Source organism: Scyliorhinus torazame, chromosome 11 (genome assembly GCF_047496885.1).
Source record: "Scyliorhinus torazame isolate Kashiwa2021f chromosome 11, sScyTor2.1, whole genome shotgun sequence".
NCBI lineage: Eukaryota > Metazoa > Chordata > Chondrichthyes > Carcharhiniformes > Scyliorhinidae > Scyliorhinus > Scyliorhinus torazame.
The window spans coordinates 123,841,626-123,857,273 of record NC_092717.1 but is presented as its reverse complement, the minus strand read 5'-3'; the positions used below and the strand labels follow the sequence as shown (position 1 = coordinate 123,857,273).

Below are 15,648 nucleotides of genomic sequence, written 5' to 3'. Positions count from 1 at the left end.
AACCCTCAGGCCATAGTTTGGTTTTTTTTATGTATCTTTCTCTTTCTTTATTACTTGTATGGCTCAGTTGAATAGCAGGCAATGCATTCACCTATTGAAGCATTATTAGAGCTGGTTAATTACATTTTTGTTTGTACTTTGTAGAATACATCAAATTCTTAGTTAGCAATGTGCTGTGAAACATCTATTTTTCTCTGATGAAATGTTTCATGGAAGGAGTACTCTGTGTGCCAAAGAGATGTGCACATCCTCGCTGCTTGGAGAACAAGAGTAAATGTGGTAATAAAAATACTTATATGTTAATGTACCTTTGTTTTATTTATATAGTAAAGCACTGGTTTCACTCACTACATTAATTTTTTAAGCTTTTACGCAGGTGGCTCTGAACACAGTGGCCAGCAGATAGTTGGACCTCCAAAGAGCAAGAACCTAAATGAAATTGTGGATGATCTATTTAAGGGAGCTAAGGAACATGGAGCAGTTCCAGTGGATCACTGGATAGGAGGTGGCGGAGAGGCAAACAGTGCTGTGGTAAGAGAATGGGGGAATGCTGATAGAAACGCTGATTTCAGTGTCGCAAAATATCTGTTCTTGCTTTTTGCTCTTATGGAAAGTCACAGTGCTGCCTTTTTTTAAAGTAGGAAAATTAAAATTTTAATACAATGTTTTTGTAAGGGCCCCGAAGAATCCAGCACGAGTTTTAAGGATACAAAATAATAAAGTTTATTTACTATAACAATATATACATAGTAGTAGCAGTAACTTCCCTTGCTACCTTCTCCTTCCTCCTGGTTCCTGGACTGGCCAGCTTATTTATAGTAGGAGTTTCTCCGCCCCCCTCATTGGGGAAGTTCATACTCCCATAGGATTGTGGGATAATCATTAGTCCCCAGCCAATCGTCAGTAGGCAGGTTATAACAAATGTAAAGCTATTGGAACCACCATGTCTTGCCATAAGTGTAGGCACCTTTCTTGGTGGATAATAGATACCGGCTCATAGCCAAGTCTCTAGGCATTAAATCTATGTAACAGTAATATTCATACAATAAGTCAAGTACAGTACAGATGAGGAAAGAAACATCAAATAGTTTTATGCAACAAAAAACAGATGAAATACAAAACAAAATTGGGGTGCACAACAGGGTGGTGATGTATTGCGCAAGGAATTATCTCAGTAAGAATTTGGACATATTTGTCCAAACTTTGGACATGAAGGGTCCATTGTCATTTTCTTGGAAATATATGTAAAACCAAATTAACAAGTGTGTAGTACATTAAAATGAATTTTTGATTTTTATTGTTCTTACCCTCTATTGAAGGTATCTAGGTAACATTAACGGGGTGTCTGGGGTACAGTGCCTGAGCTCAGGTGCCTGGAAGCACCTGCTGCGGCTGAGGGTGCATGTGCAAGGGTTACAGGATGCACCCTGAGGGATGGTGGGATGTGGGGGGGGGGGGGGGGGTAGTCATGGGGGACCAGAGGGTACCAGGCTAGAAGCCATCACTGATTGACTCTCCCTCACCATCGTTAATACCTTATAGATATTGCCCGAAATGGATGATATCTTGGACCCCACTGATTAGGGGGCCAGATGATGGAGAAGGTGGCGACAGTAGCGTTGACAGAAGCTCGAGGCAATGGCCCATGTGCAGTGCCCCACCCCACACCCTGAGGGCCCAGCCGCAGATCAGGCCAGGGAGAGTCCCAGAGGGGCAGGCCAGCAATGGTCATTCGCTGGTCATTTGATCAAATGCTGGGCAGCGTATGCCGCAGGGGGCTCCTCAACAAGGGGACAGTGCAGCAGCTGTGCCATGTCCTTGCGGACTTGGCACCACGTGGAGGAGGAGGAGGATACCTGCTCCCGGTGGCCATCAAGGTCACCACATCGCTGACCTTTTATACTTCGGGTTCATTCCAGGGCTCATGCGAGGACTTGTGCGTCATTTCACAACCAACAGTCGACAAGTGCACCCATGAAGTCACGGATATCGTGTTTACCCGGGAAGCTAACTTTGACCTGGACCAAGACTAACAGGATGCGTGGGCAGCAGGATTTTCCGGGATAAACCAGGTCCAGGTGGTAATAGATGGCACGCATGTTTCTTTGCGCGCACTGGGGCGCCAGGGAGTGCCCTACGTCAAAAAGAAAGAGTTCCACTCCCTGAACTTCCCGCTTGTGTGTGACCATCACATGAAGATCATGCATGTATGTGCATGCATTCCAGGGAGTGTGCACGACAGCTACATCCTGGGTCAGTTGGAGGTCCCCGACTACTTTGAGACACACCCTGGGCTTGCAGGGTGGCACTTTGGGGGTGGTGGGGTAGGGGGTGGTGGGGTAGGGTGGAGATAAGGGGCACCCGCTTAGGACTTGGCCAATTATGCCTTACGATGCCGTAATCTGAGCGGTGACCCGCTACAACGAGGCCCATGTGGCCACCTGGGCTGTCATTGAGCAGTGTATCAGACTGTTCAAAATGCGGTTTTGATGCATTGGCCGCTCCAGAGGTGCACTGCAGTACACCCCTCGAGGTTCGCCCGCTTTGTGGTGGTCTGCTGTGCCCTCCACAACCTGGCAAGAAGCATGTTGGTTTGCTGGAGGAGGAGGGCGAGAAGACATCGGACCAGGAGAGTTTGGAGGATGGGCCAGAAAGGACCCGCAAGACCAGGCGGAGGATGGAAGACAGGCAGCAGTGCCGAGGGTCAGGGTGGTCCTCACCCTCGCCTGCTTTACATAGGACGTGGCTAGGTCCGTCATTCTCCCCACCCCCCCCATTTACTGCCCAACGTCCAGTCATACCCGTGCTCCCATACCCATCCCCCCACCCGGCCCGCCTCACCTCTCTCCCCCCCCCCCCCCCCCCCCCCCAATCGCCCTCTTCCACCCTCCTGGGTCTGTATTACATCACTCCAGGGTGATGGGCCTGTGTCGGCACTGTCAGCAGGTCCACGTCGAAGGCAGGAGAGTGGCGATAACCTACTGTGTGAACTGAGCACTGGTGCTCCTCACTATGTATGCTGCAGCCTGACTCACACCCATCACCTGTACGTGGTCTGCTCTGGGTGATGGAGAGGGGGGGTGGGTGCAAATCCAGGACGACTGTGCCCAGGGGGCAGGGGTAAGAGGTCAGCCTGTAGTGTGGAGTAATGTGCCAGAAGCTTTCCATGTCTCGGGTGTAATGTGTTTTATTATTGTACAGTAGTGACCCCAACTGCCCCAAACCCCCACCCACCCCTTCCTCCAGTCCAGTGCTCTTTCAGTGATCCTCTATCTGGTTAGCCCTCTGTGCTCTGCCACTGCGTCTAGGTGTTTTACCAAGATGCACATCAGTGGTGGTGGCAGTCTGCTTCTTACTATGTCCCTGCCCTTTGATGTCCCTGGCGGGCATCCTCTTGGGGCTCTGGGGTCGGGGGGCCCTGGCACACCTGCTGGCGGAATATGTCCTGCCGTGCCACCATGTTCTGGATGCTGAATCCAAGAAGCACAGTTGTCAGGCTTGGGGACCTGGGGGTGCTGGTGACCGCCCTCGCCACCCTGTAGGGAGGTTCCAGGTTGACCCCATAGGTCCTCCCGGTTGGTGCCTTTAGGGCCCTTGGGTCACCAAAGAACAGAGGGGCTGCTGGACTGAACTCCAGATGTCCCTACATCATCTGGCTCTGCCAGCCCTGGTGGCTCCCCAATGTCTGCGCCAAGTTGTCAATGCCTTCAGTGATGCTCCTCTGTGAGCGGGCCAGTGTTTGGGGCATGCTGCCGAGGCACTCAGTCATGCCCGTCACGAATTGGGCAACGCTTTGGACACCACCACCTATGGTGCTGACGTCCTGTTCAGACTTTTCACTGCGGTCGCCACCCTAGCAGTGTTGGCGTTGGAGCCACACATTGTTGGCGCTATCCCCTGCACCTTCCTGTGCCAGGTCGTTGGACCCGGGGGGCGGAGGGTCAGAACCGGTGCTGGGGGCCAATGCCAACTCACCCGTACGGCCCAGTGGAAGTCATTAGCTTTTTGTGGCACTGTGTGGCGGTCCACCCGGTCACATCCCCGCGCTAACAGCCGCTGACACTTCCTCCCAGGAGGCACTGGCTGCCCTGTGGCTGACCCGCCGAGCATCTGAGGGGAACAGGGTGTCCCAGCTTGACTCCACCGCATCCAACAGTCGGGCTAGGGGGGTCCTTAATAGGCATTTTGAGCAAGGAAGCATGTAGCAAGTTGGAAGAGTTTAGCAAAGGAATTCTGAAGTGCAGAGGCACGGTGACTGAAGTTCCGTCACCAATGGCAGATTTGGAGGGAGTGCAGATTCACAGCAGAGTCAATTAGCAGAATAGGAGTGCAAGGCTGGAGATCACTTTACAGAGGTGAGGCTATGGAAGATGTTGAAACAGATCTGTCACGATGCAGAACCAGTGGGGATCGTAGGAAGAGGACAACAATCTTAGTTAACTAGGACACGTGGAGGTTTGTGTGATTTTCTTACAAAGCCAGCTCTCAGCTGATCTGATAAAATATTTTTTTAAGTCTGTGTGTGACATTGCAACTTCTTGCATATGACCTTTCGATTGAGAGATCTGCCCTGTATAGGTCTATAATAATTGCTGGATTTTATGGTGGTAATGATAGCAATCACGTCATTACTACCCTGAAACTGCCTACAACTTTGGGGGTCCACACAAAGTGATGCGAAAATCCAGTTGTTGGGCGCAATCTATCAGCCGCCTCGCGCCGGGCGCGAATTGGAGCGAGCTGGTTAGATCGTGGGTGAGTCCAAAATCAGGAACCGTGCCAAGCGGCAATCGGTTTCCAATCCAAACCGCCTCTCCCGTTGGTAAGATTTGGATTCCACAGTGGCATGGCGAGAAAGCAGTTACCACTAGTTAAGGCCAATCTCCATCTCATTGGCAGGAACGTCCCCCTATCTAACAGCATCCCATCATCTAACCAGCTCCTCAGCGAGCTGTCACGAGGGCGCCTATTAGTACTGGTCCAAACAAACGTTGGCCAGGCACCACAGCACCTGGAGGATCTCTAGGGACATCAGAGCCACCTGGGTGGTCAGGGATAGGGCAGGATGGACTCCTGGCCCTCCACCCTGGAATGTGAGCACCGTGGCGTTGACAGGCTGGCAGTTTGGCACTGCTGCCCAGGTATTGCCAAGATGCCCATGAGGCACTGCAAAACTGGTAGGAGCACTGCGTGGCAGTGTCAGAGTGGCACTGCCAAGGGTCAGGGCCTCGGGGGGGGGGGGGGTGGGGGGGTCTGTGCCCATGAAAGGAAGAGGGGGGTATGAAGGGGTCTCTGAAAGGTTGGCGTGTGAAGGGTGAGTGTCCTGGAATGGGGGCCCGAATGGGGGCATGGGAAGGTCTGAAAAAGGGGGACACTCAGTGGCATCATTGGAGGTGCCATTACTTGGGGGGGGGGGGGGGAGGGGGGGCGCAATACCCATGTGTGTCATGGTGACATTGCCCATGGGTTGAGGGTGTGAGGGACTCAGACCCTACTTAGAGATCAGGGCACCCTTTCAAAATGGTGGCCCGATCTCTGAGGAGCCGGTCTGGCCAGTGAGTTCCGCTCCCCAATACTGAAAATAATTCTAAGTGTGGGCTTGACCGGGGAGAAACTCCCCATGGCCCAAAAAAGTGACTAAGTGTGGTTAGATAGCAGTGGGGAACCCGCCAACAGAGCCAGCAAATCTCGCCACAAATTACACTTAGAAACGCTTTTGTTAGATTTCACCCGTGTCACCAATTCTAGGCTTCTTCCTAAGGTGTGCTCAGGTCTCTTCCCCACACTCCCAAGAATAATCTGAAAGCAATTAGTAAATTTAATGAAAACTTCCACTGTTACGCTGTTAGCCTTGCTGAAAAAACTCTTGGAAAGAGATACCCCTTGCTGAATAATATGTGACTGGGTTGTTAATAACATTCTAAGTTCATAATTGCTGCTAAATACCCTTATTAGCCCTGAAAGTCTAATTTTATATTGTGGCATGTTAAATTTCTCCATATGATAAAATTCTACACTTTTTATAAGTTTGTTTATAATGTTTAAGTTTCAATCTTATTCAAACCTAATTATTTACTTGTCTGAAAATGTATATTAAAAGTGGAGGGAAAAGTGCTTTGAACTCTGTGAGAATACTTCAATGTGATTAGCTACTTATCCTGCTTACACTGGTGCTTGGGGCCTGGAGATCCCTTGACTTGATGCCAGATTTAAACTGCTGTTGAGTATGGTGGAATCAATGCCACATAGATTATTAGATCTTTGTGGACAAATTTCTTTGTGACAATTGCGTTTGCTATTGCTTCACCACTAACCACAATTTCCCAGCCCACTGTAGTGGGAAATAAGGTGATGGATGCACTTAACGTTTGGGCAAAGTTTTTAAATGTTCAAATACTTGTACGAATGCACAACAATTCTGAAAAATATGGTAGTATTTGTTGTACGGTTTCTGATTTATTTTATAGCCATTTGCTGGTGGTGGATACCGACTGGGAGCATCATCACAAGAACAATCTGAATATGTATCACAAGATGAAAACCAAGATTCTAACCAGGATGTAAGTTTTGAGTGTTAATATTCCAGAAAGCACGTTAGTGAAGTATAGAACTACAGCCAATATATACATACTTTTATAAGTATTTATATTACAGGCACACACCAACTACAGTTTTAATCTGTGTCTATTTATAGAGACACGAGTGAATCCCCAGGATTTTGTCTGCATCATTTGTGTCTGCATTCACTGAAGAATTTTACATTTGCCCACACAAACCCCGAGATCAACCCATTCACACTCCTGAAAAATGACTTGGGGACATAGATAGGGAGGTTCTGAAACACAAACAGAAACCTAGGCAGTACTGTCATTTTCACTGTCTGCACCTGCCCAGCCTAAGACAACAGCAAAGTATCCCTCCTCTTAAAATCCACCTTCATCCCTCCACCATTCGGGCCAAGCTCAATCTATGCAGCATATCGAAAGTTCATCCCCACGAGCCTAACCTCCTTTCCTGCCCTCTGGCATTGATCGGGAAATTTCCCATGTTTAATTTATACTCCCAAACCGTCCGACTTCCCATGAATTCTCCATAATTCCCCCAATGCAGCCCAATGGGTCTGAAACATATATAACAGGTCATCCGCATACAACAAAACCCTATGATCGGATCTACCCCCGCTCAATCCTTCTCCAATCCATCGACGCCTTTAGTGCCATTGCCAATGGCTCCATCGCCAAGGCAAAAAGCAATAGGGAGAGCGGGCACCCCTGTCTCATCCCACGGTGTAGTCCAAAGTACCCCAAATTCACTCGGTTCGTCCGCACACTGCCTTATACAGCAGCCAGACCCAATCTACAAACCCTTGTCTGAAACTAAACAGCCAAGCTCCTCAAACAAATACTCCCACTTCACCTGATCAAAAGCCTTCTCTGTGTCCATCACTACCCCTACTTCAACCTCCTGCCTCCCTGAGGGCATCATAATCACATTAAGTAACCTCCGCACATTCGCCGACAACTGTCTTCCTTTCACAAAACCCGTCTGATCCTCCCCAATCAACCCCGGCACCCAGTCTTCAATCCGCGATGCAAGCACCTTCGCTAATAGCTTGGCCTCGCCGGTCAACAACGATATCGGGCAGTATGACCCGCACTGCTCCGGGTCCTTTCCCTTTTTTAGAATCAGGGAGATGGAAGCCTTCAATAAATGTCGGGACTCCGCCCCAAACATTTTATAAAACTCAACTGGGAACCTGTCCGGTCCCGGGGCCATCCCAGCCTGTATCGCCCACATGCTGTCCATCACGTCCCACAGCCCAATCAGGGCCTCCAGACCTGAACCCACCTCTCCTCCACCTTGGGAAACTCCAACCCATCCAGGAATCACCTCATTCCCTCTTCCCTCGTCGATGGCTCCGACTCACAGAGCTTCATATAGAAGGGCCCAAATACCTCATTCACCCCCTCTAGGTCCATCACCACATTATCCCTTTCATCCCTCACTCTACCAAACTCCCTTGTAGAACCCGGCTCTCCACTTCGCCAACTCCACGCCCAGGTCTTGGTAGACCCTCAGCTCACTCTCTTCCCAGGGCCAGCTCCTCGTCTGCTCGCCCATTTCAAAATATTTTCCTTGCCCAAGAAACGGTGCAGCCGCACCACCATGGCCCTCGACGGCTCCCCAACCTGCAGCCTTCTCCTCGGTGCCCTGTGCACCTTATCCACCTCCAGGGTCTAGTCAAAGGCTTCCTCCCCAATCAACTGCTCCAACATCCTCTCCACATGCTGGGCCGCCTCTAGTATGTTAGAATTTAGGTAACAGATATACATAAAATATATAGCATAATACATTCATACAATACATGTTCAGAACAAATAAAAGTCAAGAGAACTACATAGTTACAAAAACTGATTACTGAATCTAATTCTCACGGTGACAGGACCAAAGTAGTACATGGGTCTGTTATATACTTTGAAGGAAATATACTTTTAAGTTAAAAGGCTATGCTAGCTTAAGACATAAGACTGAAGATTTGAAAATCACAGCTGTTTTCTTTAGACAATAAGGCCTTCTAACTCGAGTATAACTGATCAGTGCTAATGGCAAGGAAGTACAATGGTTCCATGTTCTGATCCACTCAACCATAACTGACTTCACAGCATGTGCTCTGTAATTAAACATAGTTGTGTACTTTGCATAGGGATAGGGTCTTGTGGGATATTTCATTTCTCAAATAAGGATGCAGCTGCAGACAATGACTCCGAAACTAGTGTCTTGCATTGACTATAATTGAGCAGAATATCACATTGGGTTAATTGATTACCTCACTTCAATTACTTGACCATGACAAATAACTAAACCACAATTATTAAAAATGATCTTTCCTACAATGGTGGTGGATGGAGTGAATATTCAAGATGGTGGATGGAGTGCTGGTCAAGCAGGCTGCCTTGTCCTGGATGGTGTTGAGCCTCTGGTGATGTAGGTGCTACACCATGGGCAAATGGAAAGTATTCTATCTCACTTCATATTTGTTCTTTTTAGGCAGTGGAAAGGCTTTAGGGCGTCAGGAGGTGAATCATCCATTGCAGAGTATTTAACCTCTGACTTTTTCTTGTAGCCATAATATCAATGTGGCTGATCCAGTTAAGTTTCTGGTTAATGATATCACCCAGAATGTTCGTGCTGGGAAATTCAGTGATGGTAATGCTGTTGAATGTTGAAGGAAGATGGTTAGACTCGCTTGAATGGAGATGGTCATTGCCCAACACTTGTGCTGCGCAGATGTTATTTGCCATTTCTAAACCCAAGTGTAGGATATTCCCAAGTCAGGTGCTGCTGCCCTCTGCTGGCGGCAACTGAAAAACAGGCAAATCAGTCCTCACAACTAAATGATGTAATACAACTTTTATTTTCTCACTAAGTTTATTTGAACAGTTATGTGCTTATTTAAGCAGTTATATAAGTTTCAAGACTCACAATTTGAACAAAAATACTACCCGCTAGAGAGAGCTTGGCCAGGTCTGCTCTGGAGGGAGTGCGCTGTGAGCTTCCAAACTCAGGGTCCTGTCTTGCGAATGTTGATTCCAGGGTTATCACCGTTGCAACTCAGAAATCCATGCTATTTTATAATGTTTAAGCTTGTAGTTTATAATTCATTCATATAATCTATCCTCCGGCCCACAGGCCTTATTCGTCCTTGAGAGAGCCTTTTTCTCACTGTTCCAAAACAGTGTTATCAGCAAAATGGACAGTTGCAAACGGTCGTTCCGTCTGTTCCCACAAAATTCATCCTGCAGAGTTGCAGTTTTCACAAAAGAAATCTGTTGGCCTCTTTTACCATCATGCCTCACGGCACAATGTTAGCATTTTCCCCAAGCCTTGCTGCGTGGGAGCATTGTCTGCTTCACTGACTGAAGAATTGTGAATGAAACTGAACATTGCTATCAATCAGCCAACATCTCGGGTGTCTAATCAAATGATGATTCAAAGATCATTGATGAAGCAGCTGCATGATGGTCAGAGGGCATTGCTGTGAGGGGCTCTTGCAGCTGCATTCTGGAACTGAGGTGTTTGGCCTCCCAACAACCACAACCATCTGCTTTTGTACTAAGTATGACCTCAGCCAGTGGAGAGCAAAGTACTCATTTTTTTTCATCCTGTCCAGCCTGTTTATTTAAATGCCTCATCCTTCCGAATTTACCTTTACGGCCACGCACACAAGATAACTTAAAGGGACCAACTTGTATGTAACCTCATAGCTTAAAAGATTTTATGATCTAGGCTCCTTGGTGCCACACCCATAGGTAAACTTTCTCGTGTGGAATTCAGCTTTCTCCATATTTGATAAAGGCTGCAATAATTTCGGGAACCCAAACTGAGCATCAGTTAGCAATTTATTGTTAAGTGCCACCTAATGGCATTACCAATGATGCCTTCTGTCACTTTAATGATTGTTAGTAGGCCAATGGTACCATAATTCACTGGATTGGATTTGTCCTGCTTTTCATGAAGAGGATGTACAAATTAATGTTCAAAACTCAACTTTTTTTTTTCTTGTCTCTTATCTCTCCTTAATACCAACTGTATTTCACAATCTTTATTTTGTTTTCTTTACATGATTTAACTCTAATTTGTATTTCTTACTTTGCTCTTGCTGGTTTGGAGTCTGTGGCTGGGATTATGCAGGCCAAAGGAGGCCTCATCCACAGGTCAAGAACCAGCAAGAGCCCCTATCAGTTTGGTGGCAAATATCTGACAGAATCAAGTACTCTTCAGGCACTTGTTGGCCACCGTCAGGTCTTCCCTGCAATTGAAGTCTACAGTGGCAGAAATACCACCCGCCGAGAGCTGCTAGCCAACCAGGTCGTCAGCTCCTCACAGCACAAATGGAAGCAATGATTGCTGGCAGCAATGCACCCATCAGAGAACCATGATCACCGTGGACTCCTGGCAAAAGGACTATGATGGTGGTTGTGTGGCAATGGGAAAAGTAGGGTTGGATACAAGAGCAGTGTTTGGCTTTCAGCACCCACCGCCCACACAATGCCATGTCCCTTGATTGTGCAGAGTGCCTGACTACACGGAGGTCAATGGCAATTGCTGTAAGGTTTCATAGCAGAGCACTTAGAAAATAGTGACAGGATCAGACAGTCAGCATGGATTTATGAAGGGGAAATCATGCTTGTCAAATCTACTGGAAGTTTCGAGAATGTAACTAGTAGAGTTGGCGAGGGGGAGCAGTGGATATGGTTTATTTTGGACTTTCAGAAGGCTTTTGAAAATTCCTGCATAAGAGATTAGTGTGTAAAATTGAAGCACATGGGCTAGTGTATTGAGGTGGATGGAAGACTAGTTGGCAGACGGGAAACAAAGAGTAGGAACTAACCGGTCTTTTTCAAATTGGCAGGCAGTGACTAATGGGGTACCGCAGGGATCGTGCTGGACCCCAGCTGTTCATAATTTATATTAATGATTTAGATGAGGGAACAAAATGTAATATCTCCAATTGACATCAAGTTGGGTAGGTGGGTGAGATGCGAGGAGGATGCAGAGTTCTTTCAGTGTGATTTGAACAAAGTTGACTGAGTGGACAAATGAATGGCAGATGCAATATAATTCGGAGAATAGCAAGGTTACCCACTATGGTAGCAAAATCGAGAAGGCAGACTATAACTGAATGGCCATAAATTAGGAGGGGACTGTGTAACAAGACCTGGGTGTCCTTGTACTCCAGTCATTGAAGGTAAGCATCCAGGTACAGCTGGCGGTAAAGTAGAAAATTTGTATGTTGGCCTTCATAGCGAGAGGATTAGAGTAGAGGGGCAGGGATGTCATGCTCCAGTTATACAGGGCCTTGTTGAGGCCACACCTGGAATATTGTGTGCAGTTTTGGTCTCCTTATCTGAGGAAGGATGTTCTTGCTCTAGAGGGAGTGCAGCAAGGGTTTACCAAACTGATTCCTGGGATGGTGGGACTGATGTATGAAGAGTGATTTGAATCGGTTAAGATTGTATTCATTTGAGTTCAGACGAATGAGGAGTGATCTCATAGAAACCTATAAAATTCGAACAGGACTAGACAGGGTAGATGCAGGAAGGATGTTCCTGATGGTGGGCGTGTCCAAAACCAGGGTCACAGTCTGAGGATACAGGATAGACCATTTCGGACAAAGTTGAGGGGAAGTTTCTTCATCCAGAGAGTGGTCGGCCTGTGGAATTTGTTACTACAGGAAGTAGTTGAGGGCAAAACATTGTATGTTTTCAAGAAGCAGTTAGATATAGTACTTAGTGTGAAGAGGATCAAAGGATATGGGGGTAAAGCGGGATTAGACTTGAGTTGGATGATCAACCATGATCATAATGAATGGCGGAGCATGTTCGAAGGGCTGAATGACCTCTTGCTCCTATTTTCTATATTTGCTGGCGGCCTTCCATGCATGTGCGTCAGCCTTTCTATACCACCACTAAATTGCAGTGAGCTCAGAGGTAATGGATGCCAATTGGCTAAATGATGAGCCTAATTGACATCCAGAAGCCAGGAATCCCATGTCAGCCTCTTGCTCCTCCCACATAATCAGGGGAGGTTTTACCTCCACCTGAAGACTGAAGCGGTCCCTCTTACACGATTAAGTGAGCCCAGCCACCATATCTCCAGCTGCCATGGGCTGCATTAAACCCAGCCTTGTATCTCGCTGGATTCTGTTTGAAGAGCCCCTCTGTCCATTGCTCAGCCCGAAGTGTCACAGATCCCCTGTAGAGGATAGCATGCTGGAACAGACAACTGGAGCTGGAATTTCCTTCTTGAAACCAGAAAATAAATTTGAATTTTCCTGGAGCCTTCCTTAATTGGCATGAAGAACAGGCTCTGTGCACTGGGAAAGCTCTTGAAGCAGGAAGGACAAATCAGTTTGAGAGGTGCAGCAGACTGTAATGGAAGGCAAGTTACAGACAGGAAAGTTCGATAAGGAGACGCTGTCTGCGGCCGGGCAGGCATTGAGGCCTTCCGGAGCTGGCACCTTGGTCTGCCATTGGGTACCCACCTCCAGGCATCTAACCTGGCCACTCCCTACCACAATTGTGCGAGAAACTGAATGTTGGCTGTAAAGTCTGATTCCTGGAAGTCTCTGTTCAAAAGCTTTTGTGGCAGCTGCCAGCAGGGTGAATGACAAATGCTGTTCCTTTGTCACTGACAGCAAAACCTGGGCCAATGTGTTTTGTCTTTTCTTAATATTTGATCCATCGTTAAGGAATCTGCAACCTTTTCTTATTAGAGGAAATATTTTCTCTTCCCTTTGGTGTTTCAGAAATGATGGGCCACCTTGTTGAGCCTCTAACAGGATAATTGCAAAAGTGACCTGATATAACTGTAGGGTCTGTGTAGGTTCATTTATGCATAAGGAATTATAAGACAATATAATAATCTTTATAGTCACAAGTAGGCTTACATTAACACTGCAATGAAGTGTGGAAAGGAAATTAATGAGTTGCCCACTTAGAAGCATGCTGGGAAATGCTTGACTATAGTTTAACACTGCTTTTGAACGAAAATAAGTAGGTCAGGTAACGTAAACAAAATACTGCTTAATATTTTGGACTCTGCCTTATTATGATAAGTTCGTCTTACGGACAACAAAATGCATAGTTGAGTTGTTTTTAAACCAAGGACAAAACATTCGCATTTCTTCTTGCGTATGTTCTAAGTTTTTGTCTCTTTAAAGTTGTTTATTTCACACTATAAGTATAATGGATTTTTTTCCAGTTATAGTCATTGTGTCACTTTCTGTTAGAACTCATTTGATGAGCTTGATGCATCTGAGATCACTGCACTCTGCTTCAGATTTTATTCCATCTCCATCAAGCACATGCTGTGCTACGGGAGAAGTAGTCTTTCAAAAGTTGCATCACAACCTTTGGATGAATTTAAATGTCTCTTCACTGTAATTTTGTGTGTATTTCCCAAAGTATTCTATTTTGCTGCTTTTAAGCCGTGGAGTACAGAAAGCTACACTCTCCTACGGTGTTTTTATCTTGCACTCAAAAACTGTACATAGTATGTTGCAATATAAAATCAAACCTGTTCAGGCCATAGCTGAGATGTTTAGCACTAAAAGAACTTTAGAAATATGATCTATAGACCATTGGAAGGAAATCTCACAATTATATTTGCCAGTTTTAACCTGGTATGTCAGTTTCTATAGGTTGAAAATTAAGCTTAAATGTACCAGCATTTGTTTTCTTAAGACTGAGTTTCCTGTGCCCAGGCATTAAACGCACCTGAAGTGTACTACACCTTTCCAACCTCCACTCGCCCGACTTCTTGTCCAGATCATTAATGGCCTGGGAGTGCTGTAGCACCAGCAGTAGGGGAAAGGAAATCAAGAGCAGTTGCAGGCTTCCCAATTTTGTAGCTGCCTCTGGCATCAGTGATTCTGGCTGCTGATCGAGATTTTTAACCTAATGGGGAGGAAAATAATTTTTTTAAATGCTGGGGTCCAACTTCAGGTCTTTGACCTGCTCCAGAACCTTCCAGGATTCAGTGGAAAGCCACAATGTGAGCCTTTTTTACTGACATGAAATAAGGCCAAAGACTGAGTGCGCACCTTCCTGGCCCATTTAAATGGTACTCTCTGGCCTTCTGAAGGTGCAGGCCAGTGACTCCGCTGCTCTCTCTCTCTCTCTCTCTCTTCCCCCCCCCCACAAGGAAAACTCTGAAAATGCCAAAGCAGTATTTACAGGGGTACAGGACCCAGGGTCTGGGTTGCTGCCACTCTTTTCTGACCTGAATGTTGGTTCCAAACCTGAGAGTAGCCTTTTTACTCTCAAATAACTGTATTTGTCAAAGTTACCCTGTTGTTTGCCAGTTCCAGGTGTTAAGATTAAAGCATAAATACATTTTAGATATTGTACGTAAGTGTAGTTTTACAGCATACCAAGATAGTGGCAATGAGCAAACTGTGTCCGTGCCCATTTTTGGAGGTTTGCATTCCTAAATTGAGAATGTGGAAATGCTGAACACCATATCCTTCAGTCACCTGATTTCGCAGTGCTAAATTGATGGGTTTCCCTCAACTAAAATCTTACTGCCTTCTCAATCGACAGCATCACTGTCACTAACATTTCAGTACAGTTAGTTTCCCGTGCCAAACTTTGATCCCTGGAAAGAACATTTTGAGTTGCATAATGTGAGGATGAAGTACCAGAGCTTACCAGCGTGTCACCATTTCAGCTGTTGAAGTAGTGTATTGTACAACTGTTGCTCTTATTAGCCTTAGTTTATTTAGTTCTGATTAAGTCACCTTTGCTCATGAGTCGCCAGGTATCTTTCTGATACCGCCACGTTGTTCAAGCTCAAGTTATGATTAATGAGTCACACACCGCTTAGTAAGATTGAAATCAACGGCCATTTATTATATACAACAAGTAATGCTTACACAATAATCCTACTATCTATACAGAAACCTATCACTACTGGCCAATACTTAACTTTAGGAAGAGCCCACCAGGTCAGGGAAACGAATGGCTTATCGAATCGGATCTGGCCCGCGGGATTCAAAAGGCTGATACAGGTCGATGGCTAGGAGTCTTTATCGGATAGCGATCGCTGGATTCAAACTTACAGTTGCTGGTTGATCATAGATCATAG

At 46.3% G+C, this 15,648-nt stretch overlaps 1 protein-coding gene across 2 annotated transcripts in view; it reads left to right on the top strand.

Moving 5' to 3' along the window:
• Positions 1–15,648, top strand: part of LOC140385506 (NSFL1 cofactor p47-like) — an 81,501-nt gene that overhangs the window by 30,894 nt on the left and 34,959 nt on the right. For both annotated transcript variants that reach the window (XM_072467729.1, XM_072467730.1), the window contains exons 4-5: positions 366–531; positions 6,468–6,560. In XM_072467729.1, the coding sequence (XP_072323830.1) occupies positions 366–531; positions 6,468–6,560 (259 nt within the window). The remainder of the gene's footprint in view (positions 1–365; positions 532–6,467; positions 6,561–15,648) is intronic.